The sequence below is a fragment of the Tyto alba genome, unplaced genomic scaffold, assembly GCF_018691265.1.
Source record: "Tyto alba isolate M040663 unplaced genomic scaffold, T.alba_DEE_v4.0 Super-Scaffold_27, whole genome shotgun sequence".
Lineage (NCBI taxonomy): Eukaryota > Metazoa > Chordata > Aves > Strigiformes > Tytonidae > Tyto > Tyto alba.
In genome coordinates, this window is record NW_024881301.1 from 29,265,949 (window position 1) to 29,287,994 (window position 22,046).

Here is a 22,046-nt window from a genome sequence, read left to right on the forward strand (position 1 = left end):
GTGGGGCTTTTCTGGCTTTTTATTTTTTTTTTTTTTAATGTAAGACTTAATTTTCAAGGAAGCTGAGCAGTGTTGGACATCTATCTCTGTTTACTTCCAAAATACTTAGGTGAAGTCTTGGTTCTAGTGAAATCAACAAAAAAAAACTCTCATGAATTGACCGATTGAACTTTTCCTCATGTTCAGACGTGACACTTGTAATGACTGAATGGAAGTTACTGTCTACTACTTTGGAAAGCATTTTAGAATAGTGCCATCGTTTCTTCCCAGCCAAGAAATAGATTAGTAGGTGTCTGTGTAACTGCATTCCTCTTAAAAATCTCCATTTTGACAGATGATCTTGCATAGTAAACAAAGGAGAAAAAAATAGAACAACTAACGAACAAAACTATTTCTGTGAACCAGTACCACAGTGCATTAAGAGAAAAAAATGCAGACCACACATCGCCTCTAAGCCTCCCAATTTTTAGGCTAGCATAATTACTTCCACGCATGCCTTTCAGTGGAAAATTCAGTATTTTCTTCCAGTTCAGAAGCACTGTCAATACAGAGGAACGTGTGTCTAACATCAGAAAAGAGTGATGCAGAGAATAGCGTGGCCACAATGACATCTGACAAACTGCTGACACAGGCTGGGAGCTCATCAGCTGGAAACAGCAGAAGAGTAAAATGTGGGTGCAACACTTAGTACCTTGAATTACAGCACACTGTTGACATGCCAACGTGCCATACCTCTAACAGAAACAAAACAAGTGCTACCTTAGGGTACAGGAGGAGAGATACAGCTGTCAGAAACAACAGTTACTGGTGGATCTCATCTGAAATTCAGCATAACATACAAGTAATCTTCATGGGAAAAATCCATTCAAATAGGCAGAGGTACAAAAGAGGGCGATGCGGGTGATCAGAAGAATGCATATCTTCTTGTTTCTAGTCGTCTTGTTACTCTGATAATTTTTACCAGAAGTGACTTTAGCAAAACAAAGGCAGGGGGAAGTGTGATATCTATGCTCAGGGTGTAAAATCTATTTCAGCGGGGAAGAAAAGACTTTTCAGGTAAAGAACAAGATTGGCAGGAAAAAAGAAAGAATGTGCATAGGCATGTCTAAATTTAGCCTGGTCATAAAAAGAAAGCTGGGGTACCCAATGAAACCAACTGCTCATTTTGCAGTCAAGTCTTTCAGTAGGCACAGCATGTGCAAAAACCCCTCCTTTTAAGATTAATCATCAACTTTAAAAAAAGATTTTATAGCCGATGCCTCTGACCATAGGAAAAGAAAGAAGAACATGGAACGCTCTTGTTCTCATGTTCCTATTCTGGCCTGATTCTTCCTGAAAACTACTGTGTAAACTTAACTCTGCTAAAGTTATTGAAGTGACATGGGTGTAGAGCTGATGAAGAAAATGGAGAATCAAATCTACCGAATCCTTTGCTGGAGTTAGACAGAGATAAAGTAATTTAATTTCATCACACCAGAACATGAAATCACATTTACATGACATTAACTTCAGCTTAAACCTCCTTACTCCAATACTTCCCAAAGTCTGAAAAGGGGCTAATTATTAAGAAACTGGATAGCCTACCCTTACATATAAATACTTCAGAAGTAGTTATTTTATACCTAGGTGGTGAATGTGGAGTCACTTATTGCTGCAAACTGTATAGGATCTGGTCCAGTGTAAACTCGTAAACAAGGACTTGCTGGGTATTCAGCTGTAGAACAAGTGGTATTTGTGAAGCTGAGCTCAGCCGAACCTTTTTCATGAGCTGAGTACTTCTGCATATGGAAAGAACTTCTGCTGACTTCAGGATGTGTGACTAGCGGTCTGAGAAAGTTTTAATTGCAGGCAGACCTGCCTCTAAGGAGGCTAGTAAATGTGCTGGTTTGCCTTGGAGTATGCCCCAGCTTTAGTATGAAATTCATCTGCACTAAGCGCAGCTATGTACCATAGCGGGTCACATATACGAATGTGTATAATACTGCTAGCAACCAGATGTTTTCCTTTTAAAATAAAATAGATAACCAAATTTCACCTAGGTTACATTCCCCCCCTCCTCTCAGCTTTGAAGTTTGCACAAGCTGCAAGATGCATAAAACAGGGCATGTTATGTTACCTCATAAATGTTAAATTGCTCAACTAAGTCCAAGTCTGTTCCTTTCTTGTTCAAGTGTCTCTGTGAAATAGCTTCAATGCCTAGCTCTTCCAGACAGTCCACCACGTCGTAGAAAGAGTCTTGATCTGGCAACCCCGACAGCGTCTAAGAATCAAAGGAAAAACATTTAAATCTGTTTGTTTTGAAAAGAATTAAACAAAGGTTTTTAAAAGCGGGTGGCAAGTGGTGCTGTGTATGATTCCAATAAAGTAAAACCCATGATGTGGGATTAGAGACACCGCTAGAAAATAAAAAACAAGTGGCACAGCTTTTAACAAAAAACTCTGTGCACTGTGTAGAAAAATGAATAATTGGCAAAACAAATCAATGTTGTTATTTCATACAAAAAAGTATGGAAAATATGGGTCTTTAAAATACACAGTTGGATTCCTCCTGGCTTCATTCAAGTACAAATTTAAAGAACAGAGAATGTTAAAGCATCAAACACAGGGATAAAAGCAAAGAGAGAGAAAAAAAATGGTTTAGCTAAAACCAGCAAAGCTGATTTCCTACTGATTCCTGTAAGTTTGGCCTTAGGAAGAAAAAGTCGAATGCACAGCTGTGTGATGTCAGGACAGCAGGAAATATCCTGCACCATGTGCCTACTGTCCTCCACACCTGCAGCAGAGGTCATCTTCCCAGTGCACAAATTGTTTTATATTACAGAGATACCGACTCCTCTCCTCCCTCCCTCCCTCCCTTTCAACTTGAGATGTCTTATTAAAGGTACAGGGACTCCTTAACTCCTATAAAATGCTAAAAAAGTTACTCATCCCTGATTATGGGGTAAGTTGTTACCAGTGGCACTGGAGGGGAGCTTTTGTACACTAGAAAATGAAGAATGCCAATAACAGCTACTGAAAATGAACTGTTTGAGTTCAGAGCTTTCTGCGGCACCTGCTCTATGTTCAAGAGAGAGCACTTTGCTTACCATAGTAACTTCTAATTTTTTTGGCTAATTCAGAAAACTGAGAAAAGGAAGGTGACCTTCTGGTGGTATGCCACAGTATGCCACTGCAGCATACTGAACCAAGCCACTCACAGCTTTACTGCAGAGCGACGCGTGGGAAGAGGATGTGGGCACTGGACAACTTTGTTCAGAGCACAAGTGAGCTTCATCCACCAGAGTCCTGTAGGCATTTACAACAGAAAACACTGCTCGTCTGGTTTGCCACTGATTTCTACTCAGCTTTTGATGATTTCTATTGCTCCTTCTGGATGATGCAGAAAAATGAATGCAATCGGAGAGGATAGAAAGAGCAAGAGCAAGAGCCAGCACATGCAAAAACCAGGCTCTCTCCAGAAAGAGTTTCATCTTCTCCTGCCTGGGATGGGATGAACTGTGCTCTGAGAATAGCGGTTTTCTGGAGCCCGGCTTTTCCAAATGGCTTTGAGCAGCAGAGTGCAGAGAGAGCAGCCACCCTGGGCTCCCTCCCTACACGAAGGAGCTTTACATTCAGAAAAACTGGTCTAACTATGTGACTAACAAGAGAAAGGAAGAGACAGATGACATATCCTGCGCTGTTAAAGCGCCTCCTTCCTGTAAAATGAGGTGCTGGAAAATGTGCATCAACAAGGTACTTTTAATTTTTTTTTTTTTTTTAAACTAAACACAACACAGCAACATTTTCTTCTTCAGTCATTACAGGACTATTTTCTGATGTTTGGTGAGGTCCGACACAACAGGAACGCTTAGCACAAACAATAATGAAGTGTCAGGGTTATGTGTTCGGGCTCTAATTAATCATTTGTCTCTGTCCAGGACAGTATTTAAGCCTCTGTTTAAAACCCACTGAAGACCATGAAATTAAATTTTCCTGAACAGTGCTGAAAATAGATACCATATACATTTTGTTCCTTCCTAAACTGACACCTAGCACTGAGTGAAAATCTGACAATTCAGCAAATGAAGCTATCACACTGTAAGTTCAGTGAAGCTTTAACACGGATATGGAAATATCATAACAGAAAATGAGGTTTGACAAGGCTCTCTCCTGCTAATGAAAGAAGTAGACAGCAACTACATTGACCTGAGTGTCTTCGTGCACAGTAAGATGTGATGTCTCATGTGCTAAAAGGTAAGCCAAGAGTCAGATCTGCACAGATCTTCTGAGCATTCACTTAAAATACCAGGGAATAGCCTTAAGGTGGATATGCAGATCACCCACCTTCAAGTATAGCTTTTTTAAAATCTGAGGAAAGGCAGGCTGTAGACACGGAAAACAGCAGCATAAGGTAGTATTTACTGGCAACCCTGCTTTTGTCAGCAGCCTTTTATTGGTTAATATAATTTTAAATTATACAGCAGTGGAAATCCAATTTTCACTGCATGCTACTGGCCAGAACTGGGCAATTGAACTCCCAACTATAGAAATAGAATATTTTTCCTTTGCATGGCTTGCCATTAAACTCACAGATCCATTTTCAGAGCCTAATGCATATCAAATTCCATTTCTAACACTATAAAATGAGATGTAAAAGGGCATCACTGGTGTCACAACAAGGTCAGTTCAGTCTAGCATGGGAGAAAGATTTTTGCAGTAACTAAACACAAGGAACATGAAGTGCTTGCATAAATGACTGATTAATTCTGGCTTGTGATATTAGAAAACAAGAGTGGGCCCCCGTCTTCTTGATGGCTTTATAAAGGAAACAAAAGCTGCAAACAGCAGAGCAGAGGTCATAAACTGAGCAGGTCCTTCCAAGGTCCTGAGTACCTGGTTAAGTTCAAAATGATACTCCGTTATTAAAATACACATACAAATCCAAAATAGTTCCTTCTGCTCTGAAGAGTGAACTTCACAAATGAAAACCTGTCTAGACAATTAAAATTTAAACACTTTGAGAGCGTGTCTAAACCATACGCTGTGGTTTGCTTGCTGAATTTTGTTATGGTCTCACTAGTTTAGAGCAAAACTGGGATTTCAAGTCTGAAACTCCTCAGAACTCAGGTGTACAAAGGAAGCATGAGTACAAATGTCAAGACTCACTCCTATGCCTCTATTCATTTTTGGTTTGAGGAAACATCCCGGAATTAAGATTTTTATTTGTTTGTTGTGTGATTTTCCAAGTTGCTTTCCCAAGCTCTTGCAGCAAAGCCTGTGCAGCTTTGAGTTCTTCCCTCTCCAGCGGCTGCTTTTGGAATGCTGAACGAGATTAAAGCCAAAACCCCGGCCCAAGAATTTTGAGCCTGATGTATTTTCTTAACACTTTTACGAAAGCCTAAACAATACCTTTCACCTACCACTAACTGTAACAGTCCAACAGAAAGACAAGAAAATGAATGCAGTTGTATTGGGGGGGAAAAAAAAAAAAGTTTTATGGGAGTGTAGCAGCCAAATATTTTCCTAGATGATAAAACCCATTAGACAAGATACTCAACGAGTAATAGCACAGTATTCTTATCACTACATATCCTCAGTTATGTTTCTGAACAAAACCTGACATAAATCAGTGCTAGGCTACACCTGGCTTCACACTGAAAGGCTCACTCTATTTGCAGTTTTTAAAATGCACAGCCCTGGATGACACTAGCGAGTAAAACTCCTAAGTATGGTGCCTTCTGTCATTTACAAAACAATCACGGTATAAAGCAGTGGTGCAGAGAGGACGCAGACAACAGAAAGTCCCTTTGGTGTGCAATGCTTTACATTCAAGACCAAGTAATACAAGAGTTCTGCTCTGGTCACCACACGTTCAGCAGACTCGGCCTCACTAGAGGGCCCATGCACTCGATACAGACACATTAGCTAAACCTTACGTGCTGTGGTGAAAAGCACCACACGGTACATAAACACGCTTAAGGGTATTAGCCAAGTTTTCAACTGATTCGGGATAGAAAGAAGCCCCTCTCATTTATTTGTTTTCCCAGGAACCACAACTTCTAAAACGTCTGGTGTGGCCGATGTCACAGACAGGACGTAAGATGATCATTGTTCCAGTTGTGGGGTTCTTGAGGTAGGGCATCAAAAAGCGATGTGCTGGCTACTGTATTAACACCACACGGGCCTGAAAATGCACTTTTTCAACCACAGCTGGGGGACCCCTGGTGGGTGGTACTCTAAGCTCCCACTCGTAACCACTGGCCTGGAAGCTGGTGCTTAAATTCTAGTCTTGTACTGGACCTGCTAAAAAACATTCAGTGCTTAATCTGACTATACTAAAAACATATTAATTTTTATGTACCTTGTAATTATTTTATCTATTTTTTTTAAAAATATATGGTATGATATGAGAGACCAAGAAATATTAAATAAAGGTAAAAAGAAAATCAACAGTAATCTTACAACCGCAAAGCTTCCAGTGTAATCCCAACAATGAAGAGGGTTTACAGCAGTTAACTTGAAAGTGACTTGAATGCAACACAGAATTTTCTTTCTGTGTTCTATAAGCGCCTTGTGCTTTTTTTTTTTTTTATACAAAGGAAATGCAAAGGCTTTAATCTATCCAGACTTCAGCAATAAAAATGAAGAAAGTAGAGGTTAAAGTGAGATCTTACAGATCATAGGAACCAAAGGAAGATAACAAAGCTTATACTGGAACTATACATAACCAGAAGTACCGGCATTGGGATCAGTCTCATTTCAGAGATTAATTAATGCCTAAATCCCCCCAAATTAAGAGAGTTCATGAAATGTTAACATAGGTACATTGGTTAAGCATCAACAAAAGAGAAGGAGAGGATAAAAGGATTGGAGCAATTCTTATGTCTGGGCAAATGTGTCTTGTGCTCTTGAGCAGGAAGGAAAACAGTCTGTAAATGTATACAAGGAGATAAAAAAAAAAAAAAAAAAAGGAGAAGAAGTATGCTTCCTTAAAACAAAATCCTTCATGAGGACTCTGCACTGAAAACTCTGACATTTTCTCATCTAGAAAAGCTGAAACCATCTGAACCTTCTTTGTATTCTCTGCGGGGGAAAAAAATTACAACTGTGACATGCTGCTTGCTGTTTTCTCTATAATCATGAAAAAAATCCCATTAAAAACATCATAAAGCTGTCCATAAGCCAGATCATAATTATAAGGGTGGCATTGTGGGATTCCTCTCTTCCTTGATCTTCATAACTGCCTTTCTCCTTTGACTGTGAGATGCTTTTTCTTTTTGTGAGTTTTTAAAGAACTACTTCTTCCTAAAAATAGCTTTAAATGTGGTGAAAAACTCAAGCTAAAGGAATCAAGTATAAATAATAAAAGATAATAAAAGAGTCAACAGAGAACAAAAATTTTTTAAGAAGTCAAACACCAGGTAGATTACAACTGCGCAAATGATGAAGAGAATTATCTCAGAACGAGGAACCGGTACACGAAACAAGGTGTAAAATGGAGACGTTAAAAACTAGTCACCTTGGCTTTAATAGCAGCTACAGACAGAAGCATACAAAGCTGGTGATGCCGTTCAGAAAGAGTACATCAGTGAGCTAAGGTAGTCTTTTAAAGTCAAGAGGATCCTTACTACCATGTAAGGCTCTAAGTAAAAGCACAGAAGCATCAGCGATGTCACCAGGAGAGGTTAGGCCCTCTCAGGGATCTTTGCTGGATAATATCTGCCATTAGGAAATCATTTTACCAAAAAAACACCAAAGCAACCCACGGCCCCAACCATGTAGCCATAAGCACAATAAGCTGGCAGCTTGATTTATGACCTCCACTGACAAACTCAGGATCTTTAAATTAAAATAGTGAATAATAATATTCCATAGTATTCTGGCCTATTAAGTATAATCATAAAACACATCGCTATTTTGATTTGCTAGTAGCATGCTTCTCTTCTGTGCTCATTAAAAAATCCATTTTTAATTTTAGTCACCCTAAGATTTGTTTAGGACTGGACGCTAAGTTTTAAAGAATTTACACTAATAAATTTCTAACATTTATGGGCCTTTCACTTTCTCCCTCATAGCACAAGTGAGTACTTCGGAAAAAATTTGATTTTACTGCAAAACTACTACTTGTAATACAGGACACCAGAATATATAAAGAAAGAAGAAAAAATGTAACCTAATTTTTTTTAAAGCAGAAACACTCTTACTAGCACTCAGACCTGTTAAATTAATCATATTTGGTTTGCAGTAAAAAAAAATTTAAACGATCTGAAGTAGAAAATTGTGCACAATGCACGCCTTTGTGAGCATGTGATCTTTTCACCAGCACTTGCTTTCTTTCTCCCCTTGGATAATGTGTCGAGTTAGTTTGTTGAGTTTTGTTTTGCACTGCGTTGTCAGCGTTGGGAGAGGAGCCATGTCGTAACACGTTTCCTCACAGCATCTAGCAAAATAGGAATTCTGCTCCCAGCTGCTGCCTCTGGGTGACTGCAACACAAGTAACAAGAGTGTGCTGATTGATTACAGCTGGTCCTGCAACTTCTCCAGGACAGATCTCCTTTGTCCTGTGTTCTCACCAGGGAAGACTATTATACAATTGAAAACACTAACATTATCTCCACCAGATATGCTAACAAAGTAAACAAACCTTGTTAACCAAGGTCATTGCGTAAACCAGCAGCTCGGTATCAACCCCATCCTTCTCCTCCAGGATTTCCATGATGTTGGACCACGGCTTGGCTCCTAGAGGAAAAGCAGAAACCATTGGTGACAGCGATCAGAATGGAAAGCTATTGCCTCAACATTTGTCCAAGAAGCAGTACAAGCTGGAATATGTGGCCAGGTGGAAGATCGAGTGGAAGGATCCAGCTTCCCCTGCAGCCTCCCCCTGATTCACGGAGAGTGAAGTTAATGCAGGTGGTGAAAGCTACAGTGCATCATAGAAGTACACGCCGGGTGGACTTTGCCCAAAGGTACCAATTTCTCTCCCTTGATGACGAAGAAAGCCTTGTTAGCCCAGTTTGATTGACACTGAACTACTAAAAATCACGTGGGAGGAATTTTACCCCACCTATCATCGGTTCACATCAGCTTCGATAAATCTTCAACCAAAACCTACATGCTAGGCTTTCAGTGCCCTTGTTGCTCACATTCCTAGTGCTATTGCTTGAGTTATGCTGCATTAAGTCCGTCCTGTTAACCAAACAGTGTGGCAGAAAAGCACAGTTTTCTCAAATTACAGTCTGTGTGTCTTGGAGAAAGGAAATGATCAATGAAGGGAAAAGATTTTTGCTGTGGTTCTTACTCAAATTATTTTACTAAGAATCGCCCCTACAGAACTTTCAGATATGTTTCTCTCATTTTTCCACTAAGTGTGGTCACAATTTGAGCTTCCATTTATAACGTATTTGCTTGATTCACATTTGCATGGTTATCTGATGCCTAAACCCAAGTGACTTAATGAGTTATTGTGGCAAAGACATCAGACAGGCAATGCCAGCCAGACTCAAGATAACCTCTCGTGTGGAAGGTACTTTGTAAAACCATCCAACTTCATTTGGCTAAAAGGCAGATGGTTGTATTTACCAAAGGAAAAAAAAAAAAAACACACGTGACTACTTTATCTAGAAAGCTGAAGTAAATAATGAAAAACTGTAATTCAATGTTTTGTTTGAAGTAAAGTTAAAGGTGAGGAGGGTGAAGCAGAAAGCTAGCCCTAACTTCGAGATACTCAATTAAACTACACAAGCATAATGGTGAGAGTCTTTGATTTTCAGAGGAAAACGTGCACAGTGTTCCAACAGCCCACATCCGCTAATCACTATAGGGAAGACGACAGTTTGTGTATAATCAGGGAGCAAAATGCAAATGTGTCATCACAACCACCTGCTGCTGCCTGATCAGTGATCCTGAGGTTAAAACTCTGTGTTACTCTCACAGTGATAATGGCCCTTGTTTATTCATGCTGATACTATACATATATATATATCCTGCTATACAGATATCAAATCTCTGCTAACCAAGGAGCTCCATTTTCAAGGTGATAGCAGTGCACTGTGTAGAAAAACCTGTCTATTAGTGAATGCACAGACAGCAATATTTCTGTTATTTTCACTCCCCCTCTTTTTCAGACAGTATCTGATCTTTAATAATGAATAATAAATGAGAGCTTCCTTATCTTGAGAAAAATCAAAGGAGGGGGGGACCCTCTCTCAGCTCCCCAGATGTATTTATGTGCATTACTAATTAAATACGAATTCAAATACAAGGCTGTAATGAAAACACACCAGACACCTCTTCACCAGATTTTCTATATTACCAGACATTTTGTGCAGTACACGTTCAAAAGACATGTGGAACAAATTCACTCAGCTCACAAATGATATATGATCAGTAGGAATGATATCCTCACTACAAAAATGTTTTCCTGTGGTTTCCAGTGAAAAATAAAAATGGAAGAAAATAAGAAAGAGAAACAAGATGGGGAACTATGCAAGTCTGACTTATAACAATGCCATTTGGAAAAAACCAAATTGACAACAACATAAAAAAATTATTTAATCCATTGCATTATTCTGTGAAAGTCCTTCTGGGGTAACATGCCTTTACTTTGCAGGCAGGTTTTATTCTTACTGGAACAATCCTGTTTTGTTTTTTAAAGTCGGCACCCTGTTGTTTGATTTTTTTTTTTTTTGCCTGAACGTCTCAATATTTGTCCATTATCATAAAAGAATATTTTCAGGATCACCTTTCTCTTTTCCTGCAAGGATGATATATAATTTTCTTCTACCCATGCTTCTTCTCTATTTCAGAATACAATCTTTAAAAACTGCTAACCGGGCACACTTACTTTTAAGGCAGGTCTGTAATAGCTCATCCATCTTTCAAAGTCTTCAGTTAAGGTAGTGAACTTAGGTAATATACAAAATCCAGCCTTAAATTTTAAATCCTTCATCTATTCCCTAACTAAAATCAAGAGGAGGCAGTACTGTCAATGACTGATTAGAGCTACTCCCATTTGTACCAGATTAAACTTTTCTTTTCAAATGCTATTTTCCTTATGATGATTCTCAAGCCGAACAGCCAAGGAGTGAGCAGGGAAATAGCCATAAGGCTGTCTACCAGCCCGGGGACAAGGCAGTTCTGGTGTGGAAGTTGCACCATGAACTTACTACATTGCTGTATTTGGGTTAATATTAATTGCATATGTATATTGAGAGTCTGTGGTTTCCAACTTGTGATCTGGACAGCATGGGATCCGGGCAGACCTAGGGCAGGTGTTTGCTCTCATCCACTCTCGTGTCCTGAGCTTGGATTACCAAATCTGTTGTTCCTGAAGAGTAACCTCTTAAAGATGAGACCACAGGCTGGAATCTACATGAAAACTAATTTTCAAGGCGATACTTCTGTAATGATAGGATGACAGTGAACACGCTCCCTCTCCTTTCAAGCTGAGCAGTTAATCTTTGTGAAAGATACCTTGGAAAATCATACACTAAGAAAATTGCTGACTTTTCTAAATTCATTGGTTTCTGTAGTAAAACAATGACGTTCATACAAGAGATATGAAAAACATAATGTTTTCCCCTTTCCTTTAAAAGGTTATTTGTATTGTGAAGAATATCAAAAGCTCTCCATTTATACATGGAGAGGAAACTTTGAGGAAACTATCACGCACAGCTAAAATCTACAGCTTCCGTCTTCTGTGCAAGGGTCAGAATATAACAAATCCTGAAAAACCTAAACTCAGATCTACATTTGTCAATGCATATGTACTTCTAGTAAAAAATGTGAATCTATTTAATATTTTTATATTATGACATTTATTTTTTAAAAATAGTAAGTGCAATCATTTATGCTTGCCAGATCTCAAAAGGCATACTTTCCTGCCTGTCTCCTCCACCTGATCATGATGGAGAAGAATGATGATGTAAAAGAATGATGATGTAGCATCCCAGCAATTCTTCTGGGATCCGACTGGGATGTTCCCCTAAGGTTACGACTCTCATGCAGGACTTGCCGCAAAATTGATGGGAGTGATGAAACAGGCTCACTGAAGTAAAATAGCAGAGATGGAGTTTTGTGTGTGTTCTCCTGCCTTCTAATGGGTAAAACAAGAACTGCTCGACTGCCTTTCACAGGCTTCTCACTAGTAACAGCTCATTATCATGGCTACTCCGACAGGAAGGCTGGAGCCTCAACCCTAACACTACTTACAGCACTCCAAGTAGTCACGCATGGTGCATAAACACATGAAGAGCTATGGGGTTGCAACAATTAAGCCTATATTAAATTTATAGGCTTTACAGTCTGTTTATTGAATAATGTTGCCCATTAAGTCTCAGTCCTTTCTCAGTTCCCCCTTTAAATGTTTGATGCATTTCATTTAATGCTGTCATTCATGTCTTACAAAAAATCTTGACATCGTAGCTAAACGAGATGTGCACAGTGTGTATAAAGCATGAAAAACCCCTAACCATACCTGATGACTGCCATCAACTTATACGGTGCCTGTCTCTCAAAAGTCATAGGATGGAAAGGTGGTAATACTTTTGGAAAGACCTCAACATCTTGTATTCCTGGCTATTTAAATACGACCGAACATATAGCCTTCCATCATAGCTACAGTGCAGGCATTAATTTAGTGGCCATCTAACTATGTGTGAAATGGCAAGGAAAGTACCGAACTGATAATGCAGGCCACTGACAAACAACAAGTCAGGCAGCAGAAACTTAATGCACTAGCAGTATGTGACAGTGTCCAGATCAGTCACAGGGCTTTAATCTCTGTCCTAAAAAATGCTTGCGATAAAGCAGCCCCAGACAGCGGAGTGAAATGCTAGCTCCACTCTCCAGAGCCTGCACGGTCCTGGTATGCTTAAACTGAAAAAAAGATCACATTCCTCTGGGGCTCTGAAACAAGAAAGGGCGGGGGCAAAGGGGAGTTAGATGGAAGTGTAAGTGGAAGCTACTTTCCGATATGATGAGGGCCACGCGGTTTATTCGCTTACAGTCTGCTTGCATGCGAGAGTCGAGCCGGCGCTGCTGTGGATCCGGGCACTTCGGTTTGCGTATGGATGTATTCTCACATAGAGGCCACAGATGGGATTGCTTTGAATCCAGGCTGAGATAATACAGGGTTCTTTATGTTAATCATGTGTGGTACACATGTTGAGGAATTATGTCATATCTCATCACCTTGTATGTACATGAAACATTGGATTTTTTTCAAAGTAGCGCTAAACCTAATTATGTACCTGCAAGATTTATGAGAATGTTTCAAGAAAAAAGCACATTGCTTTTTCTTCCTCTGTATTTCTGTTCCATTAAATCGGTCATTAAAGGCGCATGTTCCTCAGTTACAAGCCACTAATTTCAAAACATAAATTAAAACATAGCACATCCACAGCTAAAAGTGAAGGGCTATTACACTGATGACCTAAAAAAGGAACTAAATATAAAACAAGAAAAAAAAAAATCTGTTTTTCAGCTAAGTGCAACTGCTTACTACTGAAAAAAAAAAAAAAAGATATGTGGGGCTAAGTTATTTGAAGAAATTTGTGAGACAGTCCGCCAACCCACAGGTATGAGAATTCCCATAAACCCTCTCCTCATGCTCCTAACATGTAACCAACTAACTACAAGCATCACTTTTTTTCACGTGTGCAACTTAAGTTGTTTTATTACTTTGAGGCATGTAAATGTCTGCCTAAGGCTGTTCTGCAGATATAGAAGGGAATCCGCAGTGCATGGTAGTATGTTTAGTGTCCTCCATTCTTTCTCTTTTTCCTTTAATGAGGTTTACTAGCATGTGAATAGATGGCAATTTGAATACCACTAAGTTCAGAGAGCTGAGAAAATACTAAGAATGACTGTAAAAATAAATCATAGTGCTCACAATTGCATGAATACTGTAATTACATTTCTGCTTATGGCATTGTAAGGTTTAATGGTTTTAATTCAAAACAGAAAGCCAACCTGCAGAGTCCACCAACTAAAGTGTTATACTGTTTTAAAATAGTCCCCGCCTGCTCCCCTGCCATAAGAGAGAATTTGTTGTTTTGGTTTGTTTTGTTTTTTTTTAATCTTTTTAACGCATTAATTCTGATAGCTGAAAGCAAAATCTGGCTACTTTCTCCTATTTCTGGCATCACCTTTCTCCCCATCCCCCCAACTTTTTTTTGTTTCACTTTTACCATATCAAGTCACTCAAACAAGTTCAGCATGAAGGCAGTTGCTCCACAGAGGGGATCTTGCTTTCAACCTCCATGTGTTTGAGACCACAACAATGGCTCTCCCAACCTCAAAAACTCTCCTTGAGGCAAAGGAATGTTTTGCATCAAGAGAGAATGCCCCAGGAGCTTAGCAATGGCTTTGTGGGAAGAACAAGAAAGAACCATTTTTGTTCTATTTATTTGCAAAAAATACAGTATACATATTCAAGTATTTTTCATGAGCCTGAAGGGTAACAGATTTCATAGCGTAATATCTGCTCAGGGGCTTTATTTTAATGTAACAACAGATGGTTTTGCTTTTACTATAAAGCCTGTACTATTACTGACCTCATCTTTCTCTTCAAAGGGATTACACTGATTAGGTATCATTTTCTCTTCTAAATCAGACTTCTGCTTCTCAGAAGGAAGTGGAAAGACAGCCTGACCCAAAGGAGCCTCCAAAATCGGAAGATGCAGCGGGGCTTACTTTACACGTGGGTGCAGGGAAGGAGCAATGACTGTGGTGCCTAGGGAGGCAATCAAGTTCCTCAGCTTTTCATTCTTCACTTCCCCACTGCAGATGAATTGCTCAAAACAATCTCAAATTGCATGGATACTTAAAATATGCTTCTAATCAAGAAATTAAGGGCACATCACACAAAGCAGGCATCACAACAGCAACTCTAGAACCACTGAAATCAGTGATGAGCTGCCTCCCTGATCTCAGCAGTGCTGGGATTTTGCATCCCCCCCAAGGAAGGCTACTCACCTCTCTTTTCATCGACGGTAGATACCGCCTGGATTAAAAGTGGCGCATTGGATTCTGTGTACTCCACAAACACCAGCAGCAGCTTCAGCGCTGTCTTGACCACCAGGCGGAACTGGAAGAAAAAAGTGCGACTTGTCACTCAGCAGACCACAGCATTTCCAGATGTGCTAAATGACACCGAGCAAGACACAAGCACAGTGATCCAGACTGGGTAATAACACAGTAATGGAAAAGATTAAGCTGTGCCAGGACTGAAAAAAATCAAAGGTAGCCAGCTGGCTGAAAATTCCAATCACTGGACAGTGCTCTCATAAGCAAGCCTCAATAGTCAATGAATCTAAATGAAAGCTTGATGCTGCAACATGTAGTAGAAGGTTGAACATCACACCTATACACGCACCTATGCACACTCCCAACATCCTTGCCCAAAGCTTGATGCACACAGAACCTACTGAGCTAAGAATGCATGTATTTCCTTGTTTCTCAACACAACATTTATTTCCCCCTTTCACCGTGAACTTTTAATGCTGTCAAACTGCTGTATGATGGGATGATTTTTGACTCGTGCTTTTTCTTACAATTTTTCTCCTCATTCTTTTCTTATAACGTTACTATTTAATGATCATTAAATACATCAATCTTCACTATTTAACACAACTTGGGAGAAAGCGTTCTCGATCTTTCACTATCCCACTCTGTCATTAAATGTGTGATTTACGGGAACTGAGCCTTCTGCCTGCAAGTTTTCAAACTCAGGTTTTTGTACATCCTGAGGAGTGTGAGTTCAGTAAAGATTCAACATTGGTAAAATGGACCTACTGGAAATCAATAGCCAAACCCTACCAAGTTTCATCATAGATCTTCCACTCCCAGACAGGATCATTTGACTATCAGATAATTTTCAAAGTGCTGAGTAAGAAATTTTAGGCACTTTCTTGGCATGATCAGGTATGTGAAAAACCAACTCTTTAATTAAGGGAATAACTGGTGCTTTTAATGGAAGAAGATGTGAATGAGGAGATTGTTTTAATAGGCAGGGCTCTATGTGCCTGGCTGAGTGGGTTTTTACTAGGAGAATTGATTCTAGGTCAAATCTGATATATCCTCAATCTAAATCGTGGATTTAAAGCCAAATAAAAGGTGATACACCGCTGGTTCCAGAAACACGATTTCCAACCTACAGCAACTGAAACAAGCTCCAGAAAATCAGGTATTTCTAAGTTTACTGTATTTTACTGCTACCTTGTTCTGCAACAGATCTATCCAATAAAGTGTAAGATTTTTAACAAGTCAGCTACCATAATGTGGTCATTACTTCCTCCTTTGCCATTGACACATTTTTAAATCTACTTCAGGATGCATTCATGTAGAGATAAGCCACGCTCCAGAAAATCCCTATCTTTGTCTCATTACATGAAGTTGTTAAGCACTCTGAAACATAACCACTTAGTCATTAAAATGTCTCATGCAGGAGGAAAGGAAAAAAGAAAAAATCATTATATTGTATTGCTAAACTGTTTCAGGGATATATAGATATAGTGTCTGTCAGTATTAGCTCATTCCCATACCCTCATTTTTTGAAGCCCTCTTGACACAACTCTCCTAAGAGGCAAAGAATCGCTATTAATCATTTTGTAGATGCAAAGACAGTGACTGTGTCTATATTCTAAAATAGACTGCGAGTACAACAGGCATAGACTCAAGCTACTGCATTCACATTGCCACTCACAGAAATGTAGTAGAGCTCGCTTCGGGGTAATGAGCTGAAACGCAGTTTGCTGCTATAAACACAGAGTTCACTGTGAACTTCCCTGGTTTCTCAGGTTTTACCCATTCATGCCGAATTGAGCTTAATGCACTGCAATGAAAGTACCAGCAACGCAACATCTGTTGTTGAATCTAGACATTTTCAGGCTTGAGGTATCATCAAATTAGTTACTTTTAGGGCTGACAGCCAGGAAATCCCAGTGACAAACCTGATCAGGTCCCTTAAGATGCTCGGTTAGCCTCATTTGCAGTTGTACTGCTGCAGTGATACTTCATAGATACCATGGGGTAGTCAAATTAAAGGAAACTGAGATCTGATGACACAGCAACAGATCATTTCCCCACAACTGCACTGGACATCTGTGCATTTGCCTCTCAGACCAATACCACACTGTTTCTGCTCTGCAATGACATTTTCCTTATCAATCAAGTTCAACTGTTTAATAAACATACTGAAAGAATTTCCACCAGGTCCTCACTTGTTTTGTAAAGTTACTTCATAAAATAGGAGCTACCAGATTACTATAAACAATTCTAGCATTAACGTACTTCCCAGACAACCACTTGTGTACTGCCTACTAATCTGACCAGTTTCCTTTCCCCAGAAAGGAAATCTGGAATTTTACTTTTGATGGTTCTTAAAAACTCAAAGCTTGGCCACATGGTGACAACGGGATGCACTTACACATAAGTACTCCATGGCAAAGTTTCCATATGCTTCCATTTGACTACAATCAGTGGGGGACACAATAGGCTTATGTCTATTTTTGCACATCTCTTTTTCTTCTAGAAAGAAGGGCCTTCTGCAATACCTTTGCTCTAACTGTTGCCTGCTGGCCACGGCAGCTATTGTAATAAGGAGTTAGTCCCTATGCACCTTGTATCTGCCACACTGCAAATCACGCGAAGCCTCAGGGCAGCCCACTGCAGTTGCACCAGACCAGGGCTCAAGCCAGCTGATTATTGGGGTGCTGTCTCCAGCTGTTAACCTCCTGTGCTTAACGAGCTAACAGATGACAGCATAAGGACTAAATACCACCCAGAAGTAGTCCCAGAGAAAAAAGAGCGATTAGGAAATCTATGTTTTGCTTGCCACTTAGGTAGGAGAAGGACACTAAGTTCAGCTCCTCAACCTGCAAATTTCAGGGCATGCCCAACTCCTCACAAAACAGTCAATCAGCCCTGGGACGTGGAGGTATCTGTATGTGAAGGTACCTACCACGGCAGCTTTCTGCTGGTAGTCAGCATGGACACTAGCTTTGAGAAAAAACAGATTTAAAACATGCTGTTTCCTGCTCAGTGGGAAACGGCATTTTGAAGCCTGCATGCTGCTTTAGACACCTTGGACAAGTACAGAACCAAAATACTGCAGTACCAGACTAAGCTGAACAAAGCCTGCACTGGGGACTTACTAGCTACCCGTGACCCACACAACCTTTGCACACATCCTACAACAGGGCTTTTTAAGACTGCTTTAATAGTGTTCTTGACAGAAGCAGGCAATCATCTCGCAGCTGCAGTCTTCAGCCAACCAAAACCCCTGCAAGACATCTGACAGCCTGTCACCCCCAGGCACAAGGACAGTCCAGAGACTGACATGCTCACACTAAAATCAACTCTAATTATCCACCATGACACCGAGAAGTCTCTGAAGGGTCTGTTTCAGGGATACTTGCTGCCAAGACTCACGTGAAGCATGGTGTATTTTCTTATATGGCCTCCAACGTGATGTCCTGCCTGTTGAATGGTCCCTTCATGACCACCTGTGGGCCTGACCTGCCTGCAGCAGCTCACACATGCTGCTGACGACACGTTAAATGCCAGGTATTGCAACTGGAAGGGTTTCAACCAAGAGCAAGGTTGGCTGTTTCACAACTTTCAAAATACCAGAGCTATTCAGAAAGTTTCCATTTGTGATGACTGTCGAAGTGGGAGATCCTCCTATCTCTGTGACTGAATTACAAACTATGTTTGCAGGGCATGCCTTTTCAATTATTTAAATAGTAGACAGCTACATTGCAAAGAAAATGAATGTAAATCTCAAAACTGGGAGATTACTTAACAGGAAAAAAGAGCAGCAGTTCATCGACTTTCTTGCTTCCCTTTGTAAAGCCACTAGAGTTTTTGTCAGTCACTGGTATCGTTTTATTTCATATGATGTACCCCGATGGCACAGCAATGGGAGCAACAGAAACGAGTTTCATATTTCATTCACGAGTAGATGAATCACTGTCTATTTGAATCACTGTTAAAAACTTAATGAAGACCTTTAAGATTATTTCTGGAATTTACCAGGCTCTCATTTAGTACTGAAGATGGGCACAACTGCTTTCTGAATCAGCTTCGACAGAGCCACAGTTCTGTTAAAATCCACGGGGCAATCACACTATTACTTCAAATAAGACTAGACGTCAGAAGAGCAATGAAGGAGGTAGACATATGCTGTGCTATCTCAAAAAAAGTCCTGGTATCATCACTTTGCAAATACTGGTTGTTGCAATTAATTCTAAATTTCCATCTTAAGTATTACCGCTTTAAAAAAGAAGGCTCATTGAGGCAATACACATGCCCACTGGCTTGGTAAAGCGATGTTTTAACAGTTCTGAGATTAAATCAGGATTCTTGAATGTCAAAACACAGAATTATGAAAACTTTTATTAAGTTAGAAAAGGAAGTAATACTGTGTTTTTGTATCACGTGCAAGCCAATTTATAGAGAGGAAATGATGTTAGCATCTTCTGGCTAAAGATAAGATGTAGCCAAGCAATGTAAAAGGAAGAAGAACAATTATAAACCTTTTCCCCCCAACATGCTTTATGTTATACAGTGGAGTTTGGCAGTCCCTTTCCTTTCTATCTCTTTATATTCAGACAATCGGAAATGTGTTACAGACCCAGCCAAAGAGACCACACAACAGGCTGCAAAACTCATGTCTCATGGGAGGGTTTGTCCCAGTTGTTAATCACTTGCCAGGAAAGTCTTTAGCCTTTACAAGGAATGGTGTCAGAAAGTTCATTGACTTACGAGACCAAAGCAATATTTATAAAATCCAGATATAAAAATTTAGGATTTTATTATTTTTTTTTTTAAAAAAAGGGAAGTGAAAAAAAAATTAGTAAAAACTTAATATTTCACTCAGGGCAATGTATTTGCTTTCGATTTGCGCTATTCAAATTTAAAGAAGAAACAAGCATTGGATTTTTAACTAAAAGTTTACTATGGCCAAATCACCTGAAGCCTAATCCAAGCGCAGACGTGGCCTTGTGGGCCATGTACTCATCCTGGTGACAGGACACGGCCAGGCAGACCTGCAGCTAAAGAAACATGGAGTGCAACCACTGTGTCCAGCCCATCTGTGAGAGATGCTGATCTGTGAGAGAAAGCTGAAACGTTTCTGTCTTCTGGGGTGCAAAGATGTCCCCGACTTCAGATCTAGTGCTGTGGGAAGAGCCCACCAGCAGCTGCATTGAGACTCAGTTTCATGTTTCACAAGGGGATAAAACCACCTTCTGTTCACAAGAGGAGGAAAGATCTTCCTGGAAGATTTTATATATGTTTAAATAAAATATATAACAGGTATTTTATATACATATAAACAATATTTACTATAATAAATAATATAAATGTATAATAGCATATTGTAATAATATCATAATATATTGTTTTTCTTTGTACTAGGCAAGGAAAAGGAAACATAAATATTGAGCTTGAGGACCTTAGAATAATTTAAGTTGTAATGGACCTAACACAGCTTTCCTTCTCATCTTAGCCTCTTAAGTGAGCAAACCCAGTTCCCTCTTCCTCCTCTACCATGTGCTCCAGCTCCCTAAACACCATGGTGACCTCCCGCCCCCCGCCACTGGACTCATTCCTGTAGGTAAATATCTATCCCGTGCTGAGGAGCCCAAACCAGGACCCCTTACCTCCTGATGCAGTCTTAACAGCACCAAACTGGGAGAGGCGCTTCCTTCGTGTTGGTGGCTACATTCCTGCCAGCCCAGCCCACTTTTCACACAAGGGCACACTACCAACTCTTGTTCAAATTCATACTCTCTTACACAGAATGAGTAGGCAGAATTAAATTACGTGATGCTGAGAGAAACACCAGTAATTCCCCCTGTTTTTTAAGAAGGGTTACCAGGACTCAGTACCCTTTAAAGGTTAATTTTCCAGGAAGAATCACAGGCAAATGAAGAAGAGGCAAAAAAGGAAGATGTACAAAAAGTGCCAGTTAAAACCTGCCATAAGAAAACAGTCCTAACAACATTCACCTTGGGTTTACACCGTTAGTGCTAAGGCCATAAAAGTAAGTACAGGACATGTTTACTTATCTATCAAAAAGTTAGATGTGTGTGAACAAAAAAGCACTGCGACTCCTAGGACTTCCTACAACATTGCATGTTCCATATTTTTCTATATCTGTTGTTCCCAACCTGACTCTCCTGTTCAGAGAGGAGAGTGAGACCAAAGCGCTGCTTTGGCTTTCATGTCTCTGGATGCATCTCGTGAGATGAGTAAGGATAAAACTGGGGGAACATAAATAAACAAAACAATAAAGGAAATGAGGAAAAAACCCTCTGTAGTGAAGCAGTGACAAAAAGTATCTTCTAACATTTCCAAATTATAATTTGGGATTCAACTAGAGTTTGCACCCAGCTCTTTGGTTTCATGTCGTATTTGTTGTTGCTAACAGTTCAAAGCGCTCCTTCAGCATCTGATAAAACAACAGATACATATATATACACACACACACACACTTCCACATATACAGAGACACCAGTACATATATTATTCTTTGTTTCCTCCATCTCCTTGTTTGCTACCAGCTTACTATTTTACTGTTGCTTTACATGGCACTAGAAGCCTCAGGGTTATGCTTCAACTTCAGCGTAACTGCATATGGACAATGAGAGCTGTCTCTTCTGTATGAAGGAAGGTTTGCCTCTGACGACCACACAACACAGTCTTATCTTACCAATGCTTTGGCATAAGGTGTCTGTGTTTTGTGGCACTTCCCAGAAACATGACAGTTTCTTTGTTCACTTTCTTTCTGTGGAAGATAAAAATGCACCTGGAACATGTCTTCCCTTGTTCTCAGAGAAACATCTAATCCTGAAATCAGATTGAAATCAGAAATCTAATATTGAAAACAGATGACGATAAGGAAGGACAACTGGATAATCTTATGTTGGCATCCCTTTGCGTAGTATAGCTTCAGTATAAATTAAGGTATTTACAGCCCATAAACCAGGACGAGTACAAAGTGGAAAGAGGCTAATCTTACTTCTCAACCAGGCAGTCTGTGCCAGGTATGTGCATGC

General features: G+C 39.8%; 1 protein-coding gene across 10 annotated transcripts in view; it reads right to left on the reverse strand.

The window, feature by feature from the left end:
- FHOD3 (formin homology 2 domain containing 3) overlaps positions 1 to 22,046 on the reverse strand; it is a 415,762-nt gene that overhangs the window by 119,503 nt on the left and 274,213 nt on the right. For all 10 annotated transcript variants that reach the window (XM_042797959.1, XM_042797958.1, XM_042797961.1 and 7 more), the window contains exons 7-9: positions 14,959 to 15,070; positions 8,624 to 8,718; positions 2,117 to 2,260 (exon numbers count right to left, since the gene is read on the reverse strand). In XM_042797959.1, the coding sequence (XP_042653893.1) occupies positions 2,117 to 2,260; positions 8,624 to 8,718; positions 14,959 to 15,070 (351 nt within the window). The remainder of the gene's footprint in view (positions 1 to 2,116; positions 2,261 to 8,623; positions 8,719 to 14,958; positions 15,071 to 22,046) is intronic.